The following is a 16,453-nucleotide window of genomic DNA, read 5'->3' as shown; positions in this document are numbered from 1 at the left end:
ACCCGAACAATCGAGTATGTTGAATATGTTGGCAGGGTGGGCCATTGTTGGGAATCCATAGATTAGGTTGCCAGTATTATGACAGACTCTAACTGTGTCTAATAACTTTGCCGAGTAAAACAAAGCATATAGATATATGCTTGTAAGTTCTATCAAATTGTGCAATAGTGCTTTCGAATAATTTATGTAAAAGATTACAATTTTTCTGGAAGAGGTTTCATAGATGATTTACAACGCAAGACAAACATCCTTCTTTGAACTTCAAAAGAGCTAAAACAATGTTCAAATAGCTGATCCACCCTAATATGCATATTGTATGGCACCAAGCAAACTAACATTATACATCGCCGCCAGTCGAGACCAGTCGGTGGAAATCAACACGCACATATATTAAATTGATCGGCATCAAAATAATAATTTTATTGCCATGTACTTTAATTTCGGGACATGAATGACGACGGTGAGTGTGATGGGAGGGGGTGCCAAAAACTTTGTCATTTTCCGGTGTTCCACTTTTCCATCTCACCACGAAGGAGCCACGAGGAGCCTCGTGCAGACTGACTGCGACTGCGGTAAAGTCGTCGTAATATGTGAATCATGGCAAAGGTGCCCCCGCGTAGCCGTAAAAGGTGTATGCCACTTCCGATTTCCATACGAAGGTTTATGCACGTGGTAGGCATTACGACCTACAACGGCAGTCAGCGTTGGAAAGCTTTTTCGGTTAACCGGAAAATATGTACTTCGTCGTAAAACAAGCATTTTACAGCGGAAGAATCACTTTCCCGAGGTGGAAAACAAAGTTGCTTTTCGTTGGGTACCAATATAGAAATTGGTGCCAATTTACGAGCACATGTTTTCCGTTGGCCTGGATTGTTGGACGATTGGTGTGAGTAAGATACCCTAATTTGATGATTTCTGTCATGAAATTTCGAGTTGATTGCAGCAGCTTATCGCCTCGTATAGGTTCAGCCGTCACATTGTGCGATCATAACATTATAAATTGACTTGTAGTCAATATGAAAAAGCTACATTATGCTAAAGGCACATACCACTGTTAAACGGAATGGCAACATGGTGGATCGACAAGGAATGACCAGCATATGTAGCTCTAATCCTTGTAAGTTCATACCCCGTGTTTCTACGGGTCAGTCGAAGACAAAGACTGCCAGCAAAGAGTTGTGTGCTAAGCTGGTTGTGCAGCCTAGGCACTGTTTTTTTCTGATTTTAGCTAGGTTGAGGAGGTACCGTAAACCGGGGTCAAATTGATCTCCGGGTCGAAATTGATCAGACGATTTTCCGTTAGATAAAACATTCTTCAAATAGTTTCCAAGCAAATATCGTTTAGTATCGGTTCCCAACTGCACGATAGTTGAAAGGAAATTACCCAAGCAACCAAAAGTTCAGATAAAATAGCATGTTTGGGCTTAATCAGCTATTTAAAGGAAGATGAATAGCGTTCTATACAGCTCACTTTTTAAGTAGTTAACCGAACTTCAGTTCATAAAAAGTACACTTGTGCCGCTGAAAGGAACGCTATTCAGCTTAAAAATAAACTTCGAAAAAATGAAAAAAATGCGCTTAGTCCTCAAAAGTAATTTATATTATTATGAGACATTAGTACATGTGTAATCCAAATTGACTAATACCTTGAAATAATTTTTAATGTTTTTTACTTACTGAGAATTGAACTCGGGTTCTCCTCGTTGAAAGCCGGCACCTAACCACTACTCCATGTATGTGTTGTTAGGCACTGCGGGATTTTACTCAATGTGCTGATATCATTTAGTAGAGCTCAATCAGGTTCGCGTGTGAACTTTCTCTGAACCTCAAGCCGAAGGTTCGAAAGAAGTTTACGTGGAACTTATTGTGAACTTACATAGTTTGACATTTTCAGTTTGTTTTGGTTCGTAATTGAAACAAGTGCAAAGCAATAAATTAGTGCCAGTGCCAATCATTCAGAAAAGTTTATATGTTTTCAGTGATAACGAACGCGTCGATTACCGGCACGCTGGTGCAACAAGTGAGACGCGGTTGAAACATCCAGCAAAGCTGGAAGACTTTTATCCGCAGCCGAAAAAACTCCGGCGGAATCCTGGGCAGAACAGTTTTCCGCTGCGGGGGCAGCCTTTGAGCCACACAATACGGGTGCTTTGGGTTGATTACAAGTAAGTATGTTGAAATATTATAGTGAAACAAAGTGTACTTGTGAAATTAACACAAGCTGTGGCTGCTGCGCTCGATTTCCGAGTGATTTAATTGAATGAGAACTTCTCCCCGGCCCCGCTGTCGCCGAAGTTCAAATGAAGTTCACTTTTGGTACGGTTAATATTTATCCGAACTTTGAGTAGTAAGTTCAAAACAAGTTCGAAACAAGTTCGGAACGGAACATTTCAAGTTGTTGTAATGTGTCCAAATGAACTATATTTGAGTTTTAAAGGCACGAAAAAGTTCAACATGAGTTCGGTTAATATTTGATTGAACTCGGTTTTAAAGTTCAACATAAGTTCTTTCTGAACCTTTTTTCGACTTTAATGTCGTTTTGAAGAGATGTCAAAAGCTTGTACATGTACTTCCAAGTTCATAACTAATACATAAGAAACGTTTTGGAGATTTAAGTTCAACGAGACTTGAATTGAACCAAACTTAAACTTCTGAGTTCGTTCTTCAAGTGGTATCCGAACTTTTGGTTGCTTGGGTACTTAATATATGCTAAACCTATCCGAAAAACGTGTGATCAATTTCGACCCGAAGATCAATTTGACCCCGGTTTACGGTACGTAATAAATGTCTGTTAACCAAGGAAGCAAAGGCTTGAACAACGTCTGCTGTGGCACCCAGCGGCTAAATATAAGGTGATCCCTCACCGGCCTTACTTACGTTACCTGTTACCGGAGCGGGGACGATTTCGGACTGTCCTATAGCAAACTCGTTTGTGCTGGGGTTTGAGTAAGCTTCAAGCTAAAATATATTAGCATTTAGTTAGGGTTTAAGCTAGATTTAGGTTTGTAGACTTACAATTTTAGTCCTCACGTGTACATATGTTCCCCGTCGTACGATAACAATTAGATGTAGGTTGATAATAGCTATAAGTGTATTTTAAGTTTTTATATATGTTAAGTTCAATTTCAAATCTTTTACTTACATTAGTGTATACAGTTTAAGTTTTAATCGAATTCAACCAATATTAGAATTTAAGAGAAAAAGATAAATTTTAACGTGTTTGTCCACTTGTTCTGTCTTCAGTTTGTTCTAAGTGTTTGACGTTTTCCCTTATCCCCAATCATTTCGTTGTAGTTGTCTGTCACGGGATCTGTCACTCGGCCAATATCGATCCCTGCTGGAAAGCGATGTTCCCGTGTTGCCAACACGCCCCCGCCCGTATTGCACGAAGTTTCTTCTGCTATACACTGATCAGGCTCTTGAACATGTAGGACAGCGAGCAGGGTCGTCGGCCGTTGAACTATACCCGCAGAAGTTTGTATGTCTGCTTTGCGAACGCGGCCATCCTTTCCAGGATAAACGCGGACCACCTTCCCTCTTGTCCAACTGTTCCGGATGTTATCTTGTACTATGATCACCAGATCACCGACTTCCAAGGTTCTGACATTGCCGAACCATTTGGTTTGCCTCGAGATAACCGGTAAGTATTCTTGGATCCACCGGGCCCAAAACCGATCCAACATCGAGCGTGCCAGATTCCAGTTTGATCGTAAAGCCATGCGAGGGTCCGCTGCTGACACTGCTGGTTGATGTACACCGGAAGAACTCAAGAGCAGGAAATGGTTCGGAGTTAGGGCTTCCTGCTCCGGATTCTCCAACGCCATATATGTTAGTGGGCGAGTGTTCACCATACCCTCTACCTCTGCTAATACCGTCATCAATGTTTCGTCGTCCGGATTTCTGCTCACCCCTGTGGAATTTAGAGCCGCTTTGACGGACCGAACAAGCCTTTCCCAGGGCCTCCCCTTATGCGGTGCATAAGGAGGATTGAATTTCCACTGCGTCGTTGCGTTCGTAAAAGTTCCCGCAAGAGAGTCATTGATGACGGCGATCTCTTCTTGAAGTTCCCGACTGGCTCCTTGGAAGTTCGTGCCTTGGTCGGAATAAATTTCGGTCGGTGCTCCTCTACGCGCAATGAAGCGCCGGATGGCCAGTTTACAAGCCTCAGTGGAAAGACTCATAGTTAACTCCAAATGTATCGCACGAACCGTCAAGCATGTGAAGAGTGCTACCCATCGTTTTGCATTGCTTCGGCCAATCCTCACTGTAATTGGCCCGAAATAGTCCAACCCGACAAAGGAGAAAGGACGTACGTACGGGGTTAGCCGTACAGCTGGTAAGGGTCCCATTGGTGGCGTTTGCGGTTTCGCCCTGTAGACACGACACCAGTTACAGCGAGCACGAACGGACCTCACTAATACTCGTAGTGCCGGAATAGAGTATTTCTGCACAACTTCATTCGCGACAGTTTCTCCATTTGCATGTCTGAATTTGCGGTGATACCAATCGACCAGAAGAAATGTCACATAGTTGGTTTTTGGGAGAATCACTGGAAACTGCACGTCGTTGGAAATCCATTCTGCGTGTCGCATACGACGTTCCATGCGAATGAGTCCTCCTTCACCGATCATTGGAGCTTTGGTGTAGAGTGGACTACTTTTCTTGACCTTCTGCTGTTGTGCCGGTTGGATATGGCAGTTTCTCAGCAGCAAGCCAAATTCGTCCGGATATGTTTCTAGCTGAACCAATCTCCAGACAGCGAACTCCGCATTCTTCAGTTCTTCGGAACTAAAGTGTGAGGTAGAATATGTTGGCGCATTCCTTGTCCTCCGCTGACAGTTTTCGTAGAAGCGTCGTACGAATGCGAAAGTACGTAATAACCGCTCCCACTTCGAAAACCGCTGGAAGTTGACTACTTGATCTACGCTGACATGAGCCTGCACATTCACAATTCGCAATTCCTCTGTTGACTCGATTAATGGTAGTTCACGCCGAGGCCAGTAATCTTCTTGCTCGTAAAGGAACTTTGGCCCTTTGAACCACCGGCTATTTGATTCAATGTTGGGCCCGGTTCCCCATTTGGTGGCTTCGTCTGCGACGTTACATTTCGTCGGGACCCATCTCCAATCTTCGACGTCCGTAGTTTCCAAGATCTCTCCGATTCTGAATCCCACGAACTGCGTGTGGCGCCGAGGATCGGATCTCAACCACGAAAGCACCGTAGTGGAATCGCTCCAGAGCACTTTTCGGTGTATCTTCAGTGTGTGGTTAGAAATGACACTTTTCATAAGGCGTGCTCCCATCACTGCAGCTTGCAGCTCAAGCCGTGGAATGGATAGCGGTTTAAGTGGAGAGACTTTTGTCTTCGCCGTCACAAGACAACAACGAACTACGCCGTAGTCTACCACTCGGAAATACGCGCAAGCTGCATATGCTGATTCACTGGCGTCGACGAATATGTGTAATTCCAGCGAATCATACGATTGCTGACCGTAGCCAGAGAAATAGCAACGAGGAATTCTAATGACTTCAAGCTGTTTCAACGTCTGAATCCATTCTTTCCAGCGGACGAGCAGATTCGTCGGAATGGTCTCGTCCCAATCGACGCCGGCTCTCCACACATCCTGAAGCAGCACTTTCCCATGAACCAGAACCACAGCTACCAATCCCAAAGGATCGAAGACGCTCATTACGAGACTCAAGGCCTCCCGTTTCGTCGGAACTACAGCTTCGGTTATCAAAGACTGCAGATTAGCACGTAGTTGAATTGAAAACGACAAAACATCCTCCGTTGGTTGCCAAGTCATTCCCAAGATGCGTTCTGTGCCGCTGCACTTATCCTTCAGGAAACATTTACTTGATTCACTGCTGCATTCTCCGATTCGCTCGATTACTTCCGATGAATTTGACAGCCAGTGCCGAATTTCAAACCCTCCTCTGGCGTGAACGGTTTTTACATCTTCCGCTAGTTGCACTGCTTCGTCGACTGTATCCACGCTGTCCAAATAGTCATCGACGTAGTGGCTTGTCTTCACCGCCTCGGCCGCCTTCGGAAATTCATCCGCTTGTTCTTCCGCGTTCAAATTTTTCACGAATTGCAGTGAACACGGAGAGCACGACGATCCGAATGTAGCCACATCCATAACAAAGACTTGTATTGGAAGCGAAGGACTGTCCCGCCACAGGAACCGTTGCGCGTGACGATCTTCCGGGCGAATCAATACTTGGTGGAACATCTCTCTTATATCCGCACCGATGGCCACCTGTCTCTGGCGATATCGACTAAGTACCGCCGGGAGAGATGTTAGCAAATCAGGTCCTTTTAGTAACACGGAATTGAGAGAAACGCCTCGGACTGTCGCAGCCGCATCCCAAACTACTCTCACTTTTTCCGGCTTCTTTGGATGGACGACGACTCCCAATGGTACAGGGGATAGACAAAATGATCGGGACAGGCAAAATTTTCACTTTTCAAAAAATGTTCAACTAGCTGTAACTTTTCGAAACGTGCATCACATATTCTCAAATTTTCACTGTAAGTTAATCAACTAACTGTGTATCAGTGGACAAAATTTGGAAAAGATCGAACTATTCTACACGAAGTTATAAAGATTCTAGAAAAACATATAATTAGCCGATAGCCAACTTTGAGCTGTTATATCTCCGGATTCAATGAACCGAATGCAATGAAATTTTGACCATTTATGACTTATATAATGAGCTCTGAAAAACGTTTGACACAACTTTAAATTGTTATCAAGAGAAAAAGTTATAGCGATTTTATTTATTTTATGGTTTTTTAGTAAATTGGTCTATTTTTAATATGCATCCCATTACTTTTTCAAATAATTGAAGGCTATGTTATTACTTTCCTTCAAAACATATTTATATTCAAGACAATTAGAGGGAATTTAAATGAGCTATAATTAGCATCTTGAATTTTGAAACGATGTTGAAGTTTGAGAAAATTTGGTGTTTTATTAGAAAAATAATCTCTGCGTAATAATTTTCTTCCGTGTTAAGAATTTGTAGATGTGTCAAAAGTTTTTCAAAGCTCATTATATAAGTCATAAATAGTCAAAATTTCATTGCATTCGGTTCATTAAATCCGGAGATATAACAGCTCAAAGTTGGCTATCGGCTAATTATATATTTTTCTAGAATCTTTATAACTTCGTGTAGAATAGTTCGATCTTTTCCAAATTTTGTCCACTGATACACAGTTAGTTGATTAACTTACAGTGAAAATTTGAGAATAATTGATGCACGTTTCGAAAAGTTACAGCTAATTGAACATTTTTTGAAAAGTAAAAACTTTGCCTGTCCCGATCATTTTGTCTATCCCCTGTAAGTACCACACGCGCTGTGGATCCGCTTCGGCTAGCTCTTGTTCTGTGGCTACATGCGCATAGCCCTTTTCCTGATACGCGACGATCTGTTTCTTCACGTTGTCATACAGTTCCGGTGATTTCTGCAACCGTTTCTCCAGGCAGTGTAGACGACGCTCCGCCATGGGCCTACTGTCGGGAAATTGCAGCTGGTCGTATTTCCATAAGAGTCCCGTCTGGAACCGCCCACCCGGAGTACGAACTGTAGTGGCCTCGAGGATTTCCCGAGCGCGACGGTCGTCGGCTGAGTCAAGAGCGTTAGGCGATGATACTCCTGTTCCTTCAACACGAAAGAAATCTTTCACTAGTTCGTGCAGTTCGTTATCGTGATCACTGGATCGGCTACAGCAGTGGAGAACACGATGAGGATTATCTTCGTCAGAACCTCGATTTCGTCCAAATACAACCCAACCGATCCTTGTTTTGGCAGCTACTGGCTCGTCGGGTTTACCTTCTCTCAGCTTTAAAGTGTTTTTAACCTTAGCGTTGTCCAGTCCTATTAGGATACGCGGTGACGCGTCTTCATAACTCTTCACAGGAAGCCCTCGGAGATGCGGAAAATCCCTTTCAACCTCTTCAAATCTCAATGACTGTCGAGGTAAGTCCAGACTTTGAACTGTGTGAACTCCATTCAGTACGAAGCTTTTCGTTGAATCTATTCCGGAAATGTAGAGTTGAACTTCTTGCGACGCCGTTTCTGTTCGTTTCACTCCGTTTGTCCATTGCATACAGAGTGGAGCAGGCCGACCAACTAGTCCTAGCTGTTTCACGATCGAACTTTCCACTAGTGTCGAATCGGAACCACTGTCGAGGAAGGCAAAGGTTTGCACCGATTTTCCATTTGCGCGCAGCAACACTGGAACTATGCGAAATAGTATCTTATCGCGCAACTGTTGGTGAACAGCTACCGTTCCCGTGATTGTATCCGTGACGGTTCTTGTGCCTTCTGCTTGTGGTTCGCCTGGATGAAGAAGACGGTGATGCCGGTGCTGACAGCCATCCACGCCACACGCCGAAGCCTTACACGGCCATCGTCCATGCGGATACAAACACCTTTTACACAGGTGCAACTCGTTTGCGACCTTCCAGCGATCGGCAAGGCCTTTACGTTTAAACGAATCGCAGTCTCTCGGTTTGTGCCCAGGTGTTTTGCAGACTACACATGGTCGGTCTACTCTGACATCAGACGTATCGCCTCCGGAGCTCGTTCCTTTTTTGCGCCAATCCTGTCGTGCATCCTCCGTTGAGTGGGGGTTCACAAATGCTTTTGTCTTCCCCTTTAGCCGATCAGCTTTCTGCGAGCCGGAATCAGCAACGATGGTTGTGACACTACTAGCCGCTGTGACCAACACATTCATATAGTCGGCAAAAGCTCTGAGATCCGCCACCAGCACGCGTTGTTTGTAGAGCGCCCAATCGAGCTTGATGTTTGCAGGTAACTTCTCTACAAGCTCTTGCAACAGAACCGGGTTCGCCAAGTGCATCTCCTGTCTAGTGCCCACAAGATGTACACAAAGGTTTCTCACAGCAAGTCCAAAGTTGATCAGGGTCTCCAGTTCATCCGGTTTTGGAGCCGGAGTCGCTCGTACTTCGTTAAGTAGCGTGTAGATTATAGCATCTGGACGACCGTAGAGTGAGTGCAGCGTGTTCATCACCTCGGCAACATTCGATGGATGTAATAGGAAACAGCTGACGGCTTTCCTTGCATCACCCTTCAGACTCCGCTGTAACCGCATCAAGTTTTCTGCATCAGTGTATCCACACATTTGTGTGGATGTATCATAACTGCTCCAGAAAAGAGGCCAATCTGCTGGATTACCGGCGAACGTCGGAAGTTCCTTGGGTACAACATGTCGGGCGGCCAACTGCTGAGAAATGGGACCAGGTGGCGGCAGTGACTGTATGCTAGATGGTTGCGGTACCGAGAAGATGGGAGTCTGGTAACTAGTCACACTGATCCCTGGATGTTGATACGGGGGAATGTTGTACGCACCACGATTCATACCAGAAGGTACAGCGGAAGTGTGAGAAAGGCCACTCTGTGAGTTGATCGCAACACTTGGTGGCACAAAGGAGTAGGAAGAACAATATTGTGGAAGAGTCGAGTGCGGAGGGTATCTTGGCAGTAAACTAGGATAGGCAGGACCACTATTTAACCAGGGGGGATTATTGGATGCCGGAGCAGAAACTCTACTAACAGGCATTGCACATATCGTTGGATTCACTTGATAGTTGGCTACACTGGTGTGAGTGAGTGCATGTGGAACTCGACTATAATTAATGCCGGGATTGGTTCCCGTAATGCCCACGCCACCAGACGGATGACCTTCATTTGCAGCTACACCTGGCCGGTTACTTACCGAGACTGTTGCGTTTGGATAAGACAAACCCTGAATAGCACTTGGACCTGGGATGCTCGAACCTGCAGGTACTGAGTATGGCAGTGATGATGCAATCTCTGCCGCATTAGCTGCTGAACTTCTCGGTGTGGATTGCTGCAATGGTGCAGACGGAACGTTGCTCGGAGATGATGTTAAAGTTTCAACTGGCAAACCGATGTGGGTCGTCGTCACTGGTGATATCAGGTCCTTGAACGTAGGAGCGAAAGAGGTTACACAGGAGATTTAATCCGTAGCTGCCACTGTCTGGCCGGCACCGTTCCTAGTGATCGTGGATGCTGACGGTGGGTGGATGACATTTGCTGCTGTAGACGTGAGTCCAGTGGGGCCTACTCCTCCAGGATTGGTACTCAGGGTCACTGCTGGTTGCGTGTTCATCCACTCTCGAACTTTGGCCACTCCATGACCGGCACTACGGTGACTTCTAATGCTTCTTCCGTCGTCGTCTTCTTCCAATCGGGCTTGCAACAGTTGGTACTTCTTGTCGATAAACTCCTTCTCCAGTACCATCATATCAGAGATTGCTTTGTCCCTCCGTTCCTTCTCCAGTCGCATAGCCATTTCGTTCATATCCCTTTCCTGCTTTTCCTTCTCCGCTAGCAATCTAGCCCGTAGCTCCTTCTCCTCGGCCAGCCGTTGCATTTCGAGCCTCAACTTGGCCTCTCGTGCGCTCGCCGTTGTAGATTGGGATACTGACGCAGCGGGTGATGCGGAGCAGAAACCACAAAGATATATTCGGCTGTCATTGGCGATACTATCCCCGACCGCAGCGCATCTGAAATGGTACCAGTGTCTGCAACCATTACACTGAACCATCTGACTATCTGCTTCATCTGGTTGATTGCAGGCGCGGCAATTTCTATCCTCCGTCGTTTCCCCAACGTTGCTCGCAGCCTCAGATGGCATTGTTGTCATTCCGGAGCCGAATGATTAGTCCAGATCAACGATAGTTGAGGTTAGAATATTAAAATTCTTGAAGTTTGTTACCGGAGCGGGGACGATTTCGGACTGTCCTATAGCAAACTCGTTTGTGTTGGGGTTTGAGTAAGCTTCAAGCTAAAATATATTAGCATTTAGTTAGGGTTTAAGCTAGATTTAGGTTTGTAGACTTACAATTTTAGTCCTCACGTGTACATATGTTCCCCGTCGTACGATAACAATTAGATGTAGGTTGATAATAGCTATAAGTGTATTTTAAGTTTTTATATATGTTAAGTTCAACTTCAAATCTTTTACTTACATTAGTGTATACAGTTTAAGTTTTAATCGAATTCAACCAATATTAGAATTTAAGAGAAAAAGATAAATTTTAACGTGTTTGTCCACTTGTTCTGTCTTCAGTTTGTTCTAAGTGTTTGACGTTTTCCCTTATCCCCAATCATTTCGTTGTAGTTGTCTGTCACGGGATCTGTCACTCGGCCAATATCGATCCCTGCTGGAAAGCGATGTTCCCGTGTTGCCAACATTACCAATGGCACAAATTTCCCAAATGGAGGAGAACGTGCCTCTAGAGCCGACCTACTGATACGTTACCGGTCAGACTAAGGCCAGAGTGTCCTCTGATGTACATAGGAGTCCTCTCCATTCTACTCGGTCCATGGCTTTCTGTCTCCAATTCCGCACTCTGTGAAGGGTCCGCAAATCGTCCTCCACTTGATCGACTTACATAGCTCGCTGCGACACCCTGTCAGACAAGAGTCTGCACTCCGCCGTAGACTGTACGCAAAGTGGAGATGAACCAGCCTCGGGCTGAAAATCTCCCTAATAAAGCTAATAATAATGTACGCAACGTATTCCCTTCGAAAACTCCAAGGGTTCGTTGATCCTCTACACGTAGAGTCCATGCTTCTGCCCATAGAGGACTACTGGTCTAAACAGCGTTTTGTTGATAGTTAACTTCCTGTGACGGCGAACTTTGATCCATCGTAAAGTTCTGCGGAGTCCAAAGCAAGCTCGATTACCTGCCACAATGCGTCTCTGAACTACTCTGCTGGTGTCGTTGTCTGCGGTCACCAGTGAGCAAAAGTACACGAATTCTTCAACGCCTCGATTTCAACAACGTCCATAGAAATTCGGGTTAGTGGGTGCAGTGATTGTGAGTGGAGCCCTTTTCCATCACGTACTTTGTCTGGTCTTTCAGTCGGATGAACGTTTCCACTAACGTCTCAAATTTGCAAGCTATAATATTAATATCATCAGCGAAATCAAGCTGCTGAACGGACTGTGAAAACCGTTCCACTCGTGTTTATCCCCGCTCTCGTTATTACATCCTCTAAAGCAATGTTAAACAGCAAGCACGAAAGACCTTGCCGTAGCCCTCTGCGATATTCGTCACCTTAATCAATCGTATCAGTTTATCCGGGAATCCGTATTCGTGCATAATCTGCCCATAGCTGGTCTCGATCGATTGTATCATACGCCGATTTAAAATCGATGAACAAGTTATGTGTGGGCACATTGTAATCGCGGCATTTCCGTGACGCTTGGCGGATGGCGAACATCTGATTCGTTGTAGCGCATTCACCCATGAATCCAGCCTGATACTGCCTCACGAGTTCTATTGCAATCGGTGATAGACGGCGGCATAACATTTGAGAGGGTATCTTGTAGGCAGCGCCCAGTAGTGTGATCACGTGATATTTCCCGCAATCCAACTTTTTTTTTTTTTACTTATTCGTTTATTTGGAAGGCTCGGGCGCCACATGAGCATAACTGAGCCGAAGTCTTTTGTTTTTTGTTTTTTTACAATGATTTTACATTTTACAATTTATTACTGCCTTAAGCTATGTTAGTTTGGGAAGCCGAAGTACTCGCGGCTGTTTCGAGGTTAAGGATTGGGGAAAAAAAATTGGGAAGGAGGGATTTATGGGTTTAAAACTAAATTATTTGCTAACTTATGCTAAAACATTGATGGGACAAATTGTTCATATCTGTAACGGAACCAAAAAGAAAGGACTTTATCGGTAGAAAACGACAAGAAGAGGACAAACGGAAGGGGGGTGACGACAGACAAGGGCGAACAACAAAACCAAAAGGCGGACAACGAAAACAAGGAACGTACTACATCAAACTCTGACATCAACACGTTTCAAAAACTGGTAAATCAGGTTCATGTATTCCAAATCAAGTCCTGCCAACACTTCTCTAACGGGTTTCTGTTGTTTTCCTCGGACCCGGAGAATTTCATGCAGCTCAGATCTGACCTCACGATACTCATTGCATCCCCACACGACATGTTCGATATCCTGGTAAGCTACGCTACAGACACAGAGATTGCTTTCTGAGAGCCCAATACGGAAGGTATGTGCATTCAACAAATAGTGGTTGGACATCAGCCGACACATTACACGAATGAAATCGCGGCCTAAATCCAACCCTTTGAACCATGGCTTCTTCGACACCTGTGGAATGATGGAGTGCAACCATCTACCCATCTCTCCATCTCTCCATTTGTGTTGCCAGCTGATCAAGGTCTCCTGACGGGCCAATGCAAAAAATTCGTCGAAGGCGATTTGACGCTCGTAAATATCGCCTCCGCTAGCGCCCACCTTAGCCAGAGAGTCCGCTTTCTCATTGCCCGGAATTGAGCAATGTGAAGGGACCCAAGCTATGGTGATGATGTATGAGCGTTTGGACAAAGCACTCAAGACTTGGCGTATTCCATTCAGGAAGTACGCTGAGTGCTTCATCGGTTTCATTGACCGAACAGCCTCCAGAGAGCTTAGACTGTCGGTAAAAATGAAGTAGTGCTCAGGTGGAAGAGTGCGAATGTACTCTAAGGTGTAGTATATAGCCGCTAGCTCAGCAATGTATACCGAACATGGCTTTTGAAGCGTGTAGGTGGCGCTATGAAATTCGTTGTAGACACCGAAACCACTCGAATCATCGGTTTTCGAACCGTCTGTGAAGAACTGTCTGTCCCCGCTAACATGCCCGAACTTACTTGCAAAGATCTGTGGAATACCTACGGAACGAAAAGATTCCGGAATACCGGTGATCTCATCCTTCATAGAGAGATCAAAATCCACTGAGGAGCTGTCGAAGTTTGAGAAGTTGTCACGATTGGTGTTAACCGGAGATGGGCTAACCTCCAGCGTCATGTACCAGTAGTACACACTCATAAAACGAGTTTGAGGGTTCTGTTCGAGCAGCTTTTCGAAATTTTCTATGACCAATGGATTCACAACCTCGCATCGGATGAGGAACCGGAACGATAACTCCGCAAAGCGGTCTGTCAGAGGCTGTACACCAGCGAGTACCTCTAAACTCATAGTGTGAGTTGAGTTCATGCAACCTAACGCGATCCGAAGACAACGGTACTGAACCCGTTGAAGCTTCAGCAAGTGTGTTTTCGCCGCGGATTGAAAACAGAAGCTACCGTATTCTAAAACCGACAGAATGGTTGTTTGGTACAGCCTGATCAGATCTTCCGGATGTGCTCCCCACCATGTTCCGGTAATAGTTCGCATAAAGTTGATTCGCTTTTGGCATTTCTGTATCAGATACACAATGTGCTTCCCCCAGGTGCATTTGGAGTCGAACCAGACGCCGAGATATTGAGAAGACATGCTATGAGTGATTGTCTTACCCATCAGATGGAGCGGAAACTTTGCCGGTTTGTGTTTTTTAGAAAAGACAACCATCTCAGTTTTCTCCGGAGAGAATTCGATACCCAGCTTGAGAGCCCAAGTAGACAAATTGTCCAAAGTATCCTGTAGTGGTCCTTGCAGATCGACTGCTATTGATCCCGTTATAGAAACAACACAGTCATCCGCAAGCTGTCTTAACGTGCAATTTTCCATGAGACAATCATCTATGTCTCTAACATAAAAATTGTAAAGAAGGGGGCTTAGACATGAACCCTGGGGGAGACCCATGTAGCTAATTCGTGAAACTGTCAAGTCGCCATGAGTAAAACTCATCTGCTTCTCAAACAGCAAATTATACAAAAAGTTGTTCAAAATTGGTGAAAGGCCACTTTCGTGTAGTTTGTCGGAGAGAACATCGACACAAACTGAATCAAAAGCTCCCTTAATATCCAAAAACACTGAGCCCATTTGCTGCTTTTGAGCAAAGGCAAGCTGAATTTCTGAAGTAAGCAACGCAAGACAGTCGTTCGTTCCTTTGCCTCTGCGGAAACCAAATTGTGTATCAGACAACATGCCATTCAATTCAGCCCATTTGTCCAGACGAAAGAGAATCATCTTCTCTAACAACTTCCGCAGACAAGACAACATCGCGATTGGACGGTACGAATTATGATCCGACGCGGGTTTCCCGGGTTTTTGAATAGCTATCACTCTCACTTGCCTCCAATCATCCGGAATGATGTTGTTATCCAGGAACTGATTGAACAAGTTCAACAAGCGCCTCTTAGCGACGTCGGGGAGGTTTTTAAGCAAGTTGAACTTAATTCGATCCATTCCTGGAGCGGAATTGTTACATGAAAGAAGAGCAAGTGAGAATTCAACCATCGAAAACGGCCTATCCATGTCGTCCCTATCCTCGGAAACATCACGAATTATTCGCTCCACGGGTACGGAATCTGGACAAACTTTTTTTGCGAACTTGAGAATCCACCGAGGAGAGCTTTCTCGATCCTCGTTTACCGACGACGCGTTACGCATTCTTCTCCCGACGTTCCAAAGAGTTCTCATTGATGTCTCGCGCGATAAACCCTCGACGAACCGACGCCAGTAACCGCTTTTCTTCGCCTTGATCAAGTTCTTGAACTTGCTTTCAAGGGAAACGTACCGCTTAAAGTTTTCAACCGAACCGCGTTTCCGAAACTCTTTGAACGCAGCGGATTTCTCGCGATAGATTTCTGTACACTCGCTATCCCACCACGGATTGGGGGGTTTCCTGCGAGCCGAAGGACCTGGAACTGGCCGACGTTGTGCCTGCAGCGCGCTACTGATGATCAGTTCTGATAGAAACTGATACTCTTCCCGCGGTGGAAGAATTTCTACCGATTGCTCACCGTCGATAATTGCTTCCGCGTACTTTCCCCAGTCAATGTGTTTCGTGAGGTCGTAGGAAATGTCAATAGATGGAGGTTGACGTGAACCATTGGAAATAGAAACGACGATCGGAAGGTGATCACTACCATGGGGATCCTGGATAACCTTCCATGTACACTCCAGCGATAGTGAGCTCGAACAGATTGAGAGGTCTAATCGGCTGTCTCTAGGACTGCCATCTTTAGCTGGAGGTGCCACTCGCGTAACTTCTCCGGTGTTCAAAATTGTCATGTTGAAGTCGTCGCAGAGGTCATATATCAAAGTTGAACGGCTGTCATCGTACAGTTCCCCCCAGCCTGTACCATGGGAGTTGAAATCTCCCATGAGCAGCCGTGGCTCAGGCATAACCGAGCAGATGTGGACGAGATCCCTGCGAGATATCGCAGTTCTCGGTGGAAGATATATGGAGGCAACACTGAGGGTTTTACCTCGGATTGTCACCTCACATGCGACGGCTTCGATCCCTGTCATCGGTTGAAAATCGACTCTGTAAAATGAGTGCTGCTTTTTGATCCCTAAAAGCACCCCTCCGTACGAGTCGGACCGATCAAGACGGATAATGTTGAAATCGGAAAAAGGTAAGATTACATCGGGTGTCAGCCATGTTTCGGATAGCGCAAAAACATCGCATTGTAAATTGTTAATT

The 16,453-nt window shown here is 45.2% G+C and overlaps 1 protein-coding gene across 1 annotated transcript; it reads right to left on the bottom strand.

Annotated features, from left to right (window-relative positions):
- Positions 1-2,954: 2,954 nt before the first annotated feature.
- Positions 2,955-7,360, bottom strand: LOC134284093 (uncharacterized). Its single transcript, XM_062842378.1, has 2 exons — positions 3,143-7,360; positions 2,955-3,083 (listed from the first exon to the last, which is right to left on the bottom strand). Exon 1 carries the CDS (start codon positions 6,234-6,236, stop codon positions 3,240-3,242), a length of 2,997 nt encoding a protein of 998 aa, XP_062698362.1. The 5' UTR covers positions 6,237-7,360; the 3' UTR covers positions 2,955-3,083; positions 3,143-3,239.
- Between the last annotated feature and the right edge of the window lie 9,093 nt (positions 7,361-16,453).

The sequence above is a fragment of the Aedes albopictus genome, chromosome 3 (assembly GCF_035046485.1).
Source record: "Aedes albopictus strain Foshan chromosome 3, AalbF5, whole genome shotgun sequence".
In the NCBI taxonomy this organism is placed as follows: Eukaryota; Metazoa; Arthropoda; class Insecta; order Diptera; family Culicidae; genus Aedes; species Aedes albopictus.
This window is presented reverse-complemented; position numbering and strand designations above follow the sequence as displayed.

Coding starts and splice junctions, on each gene's coding strand:
- LOC134284093 (XM_062842378.1), bottom strand. CDS start 6,236: ATGTTCCACCAAGTATTGATTCGCCCGGAAGATCGTCACGCGCAACGG.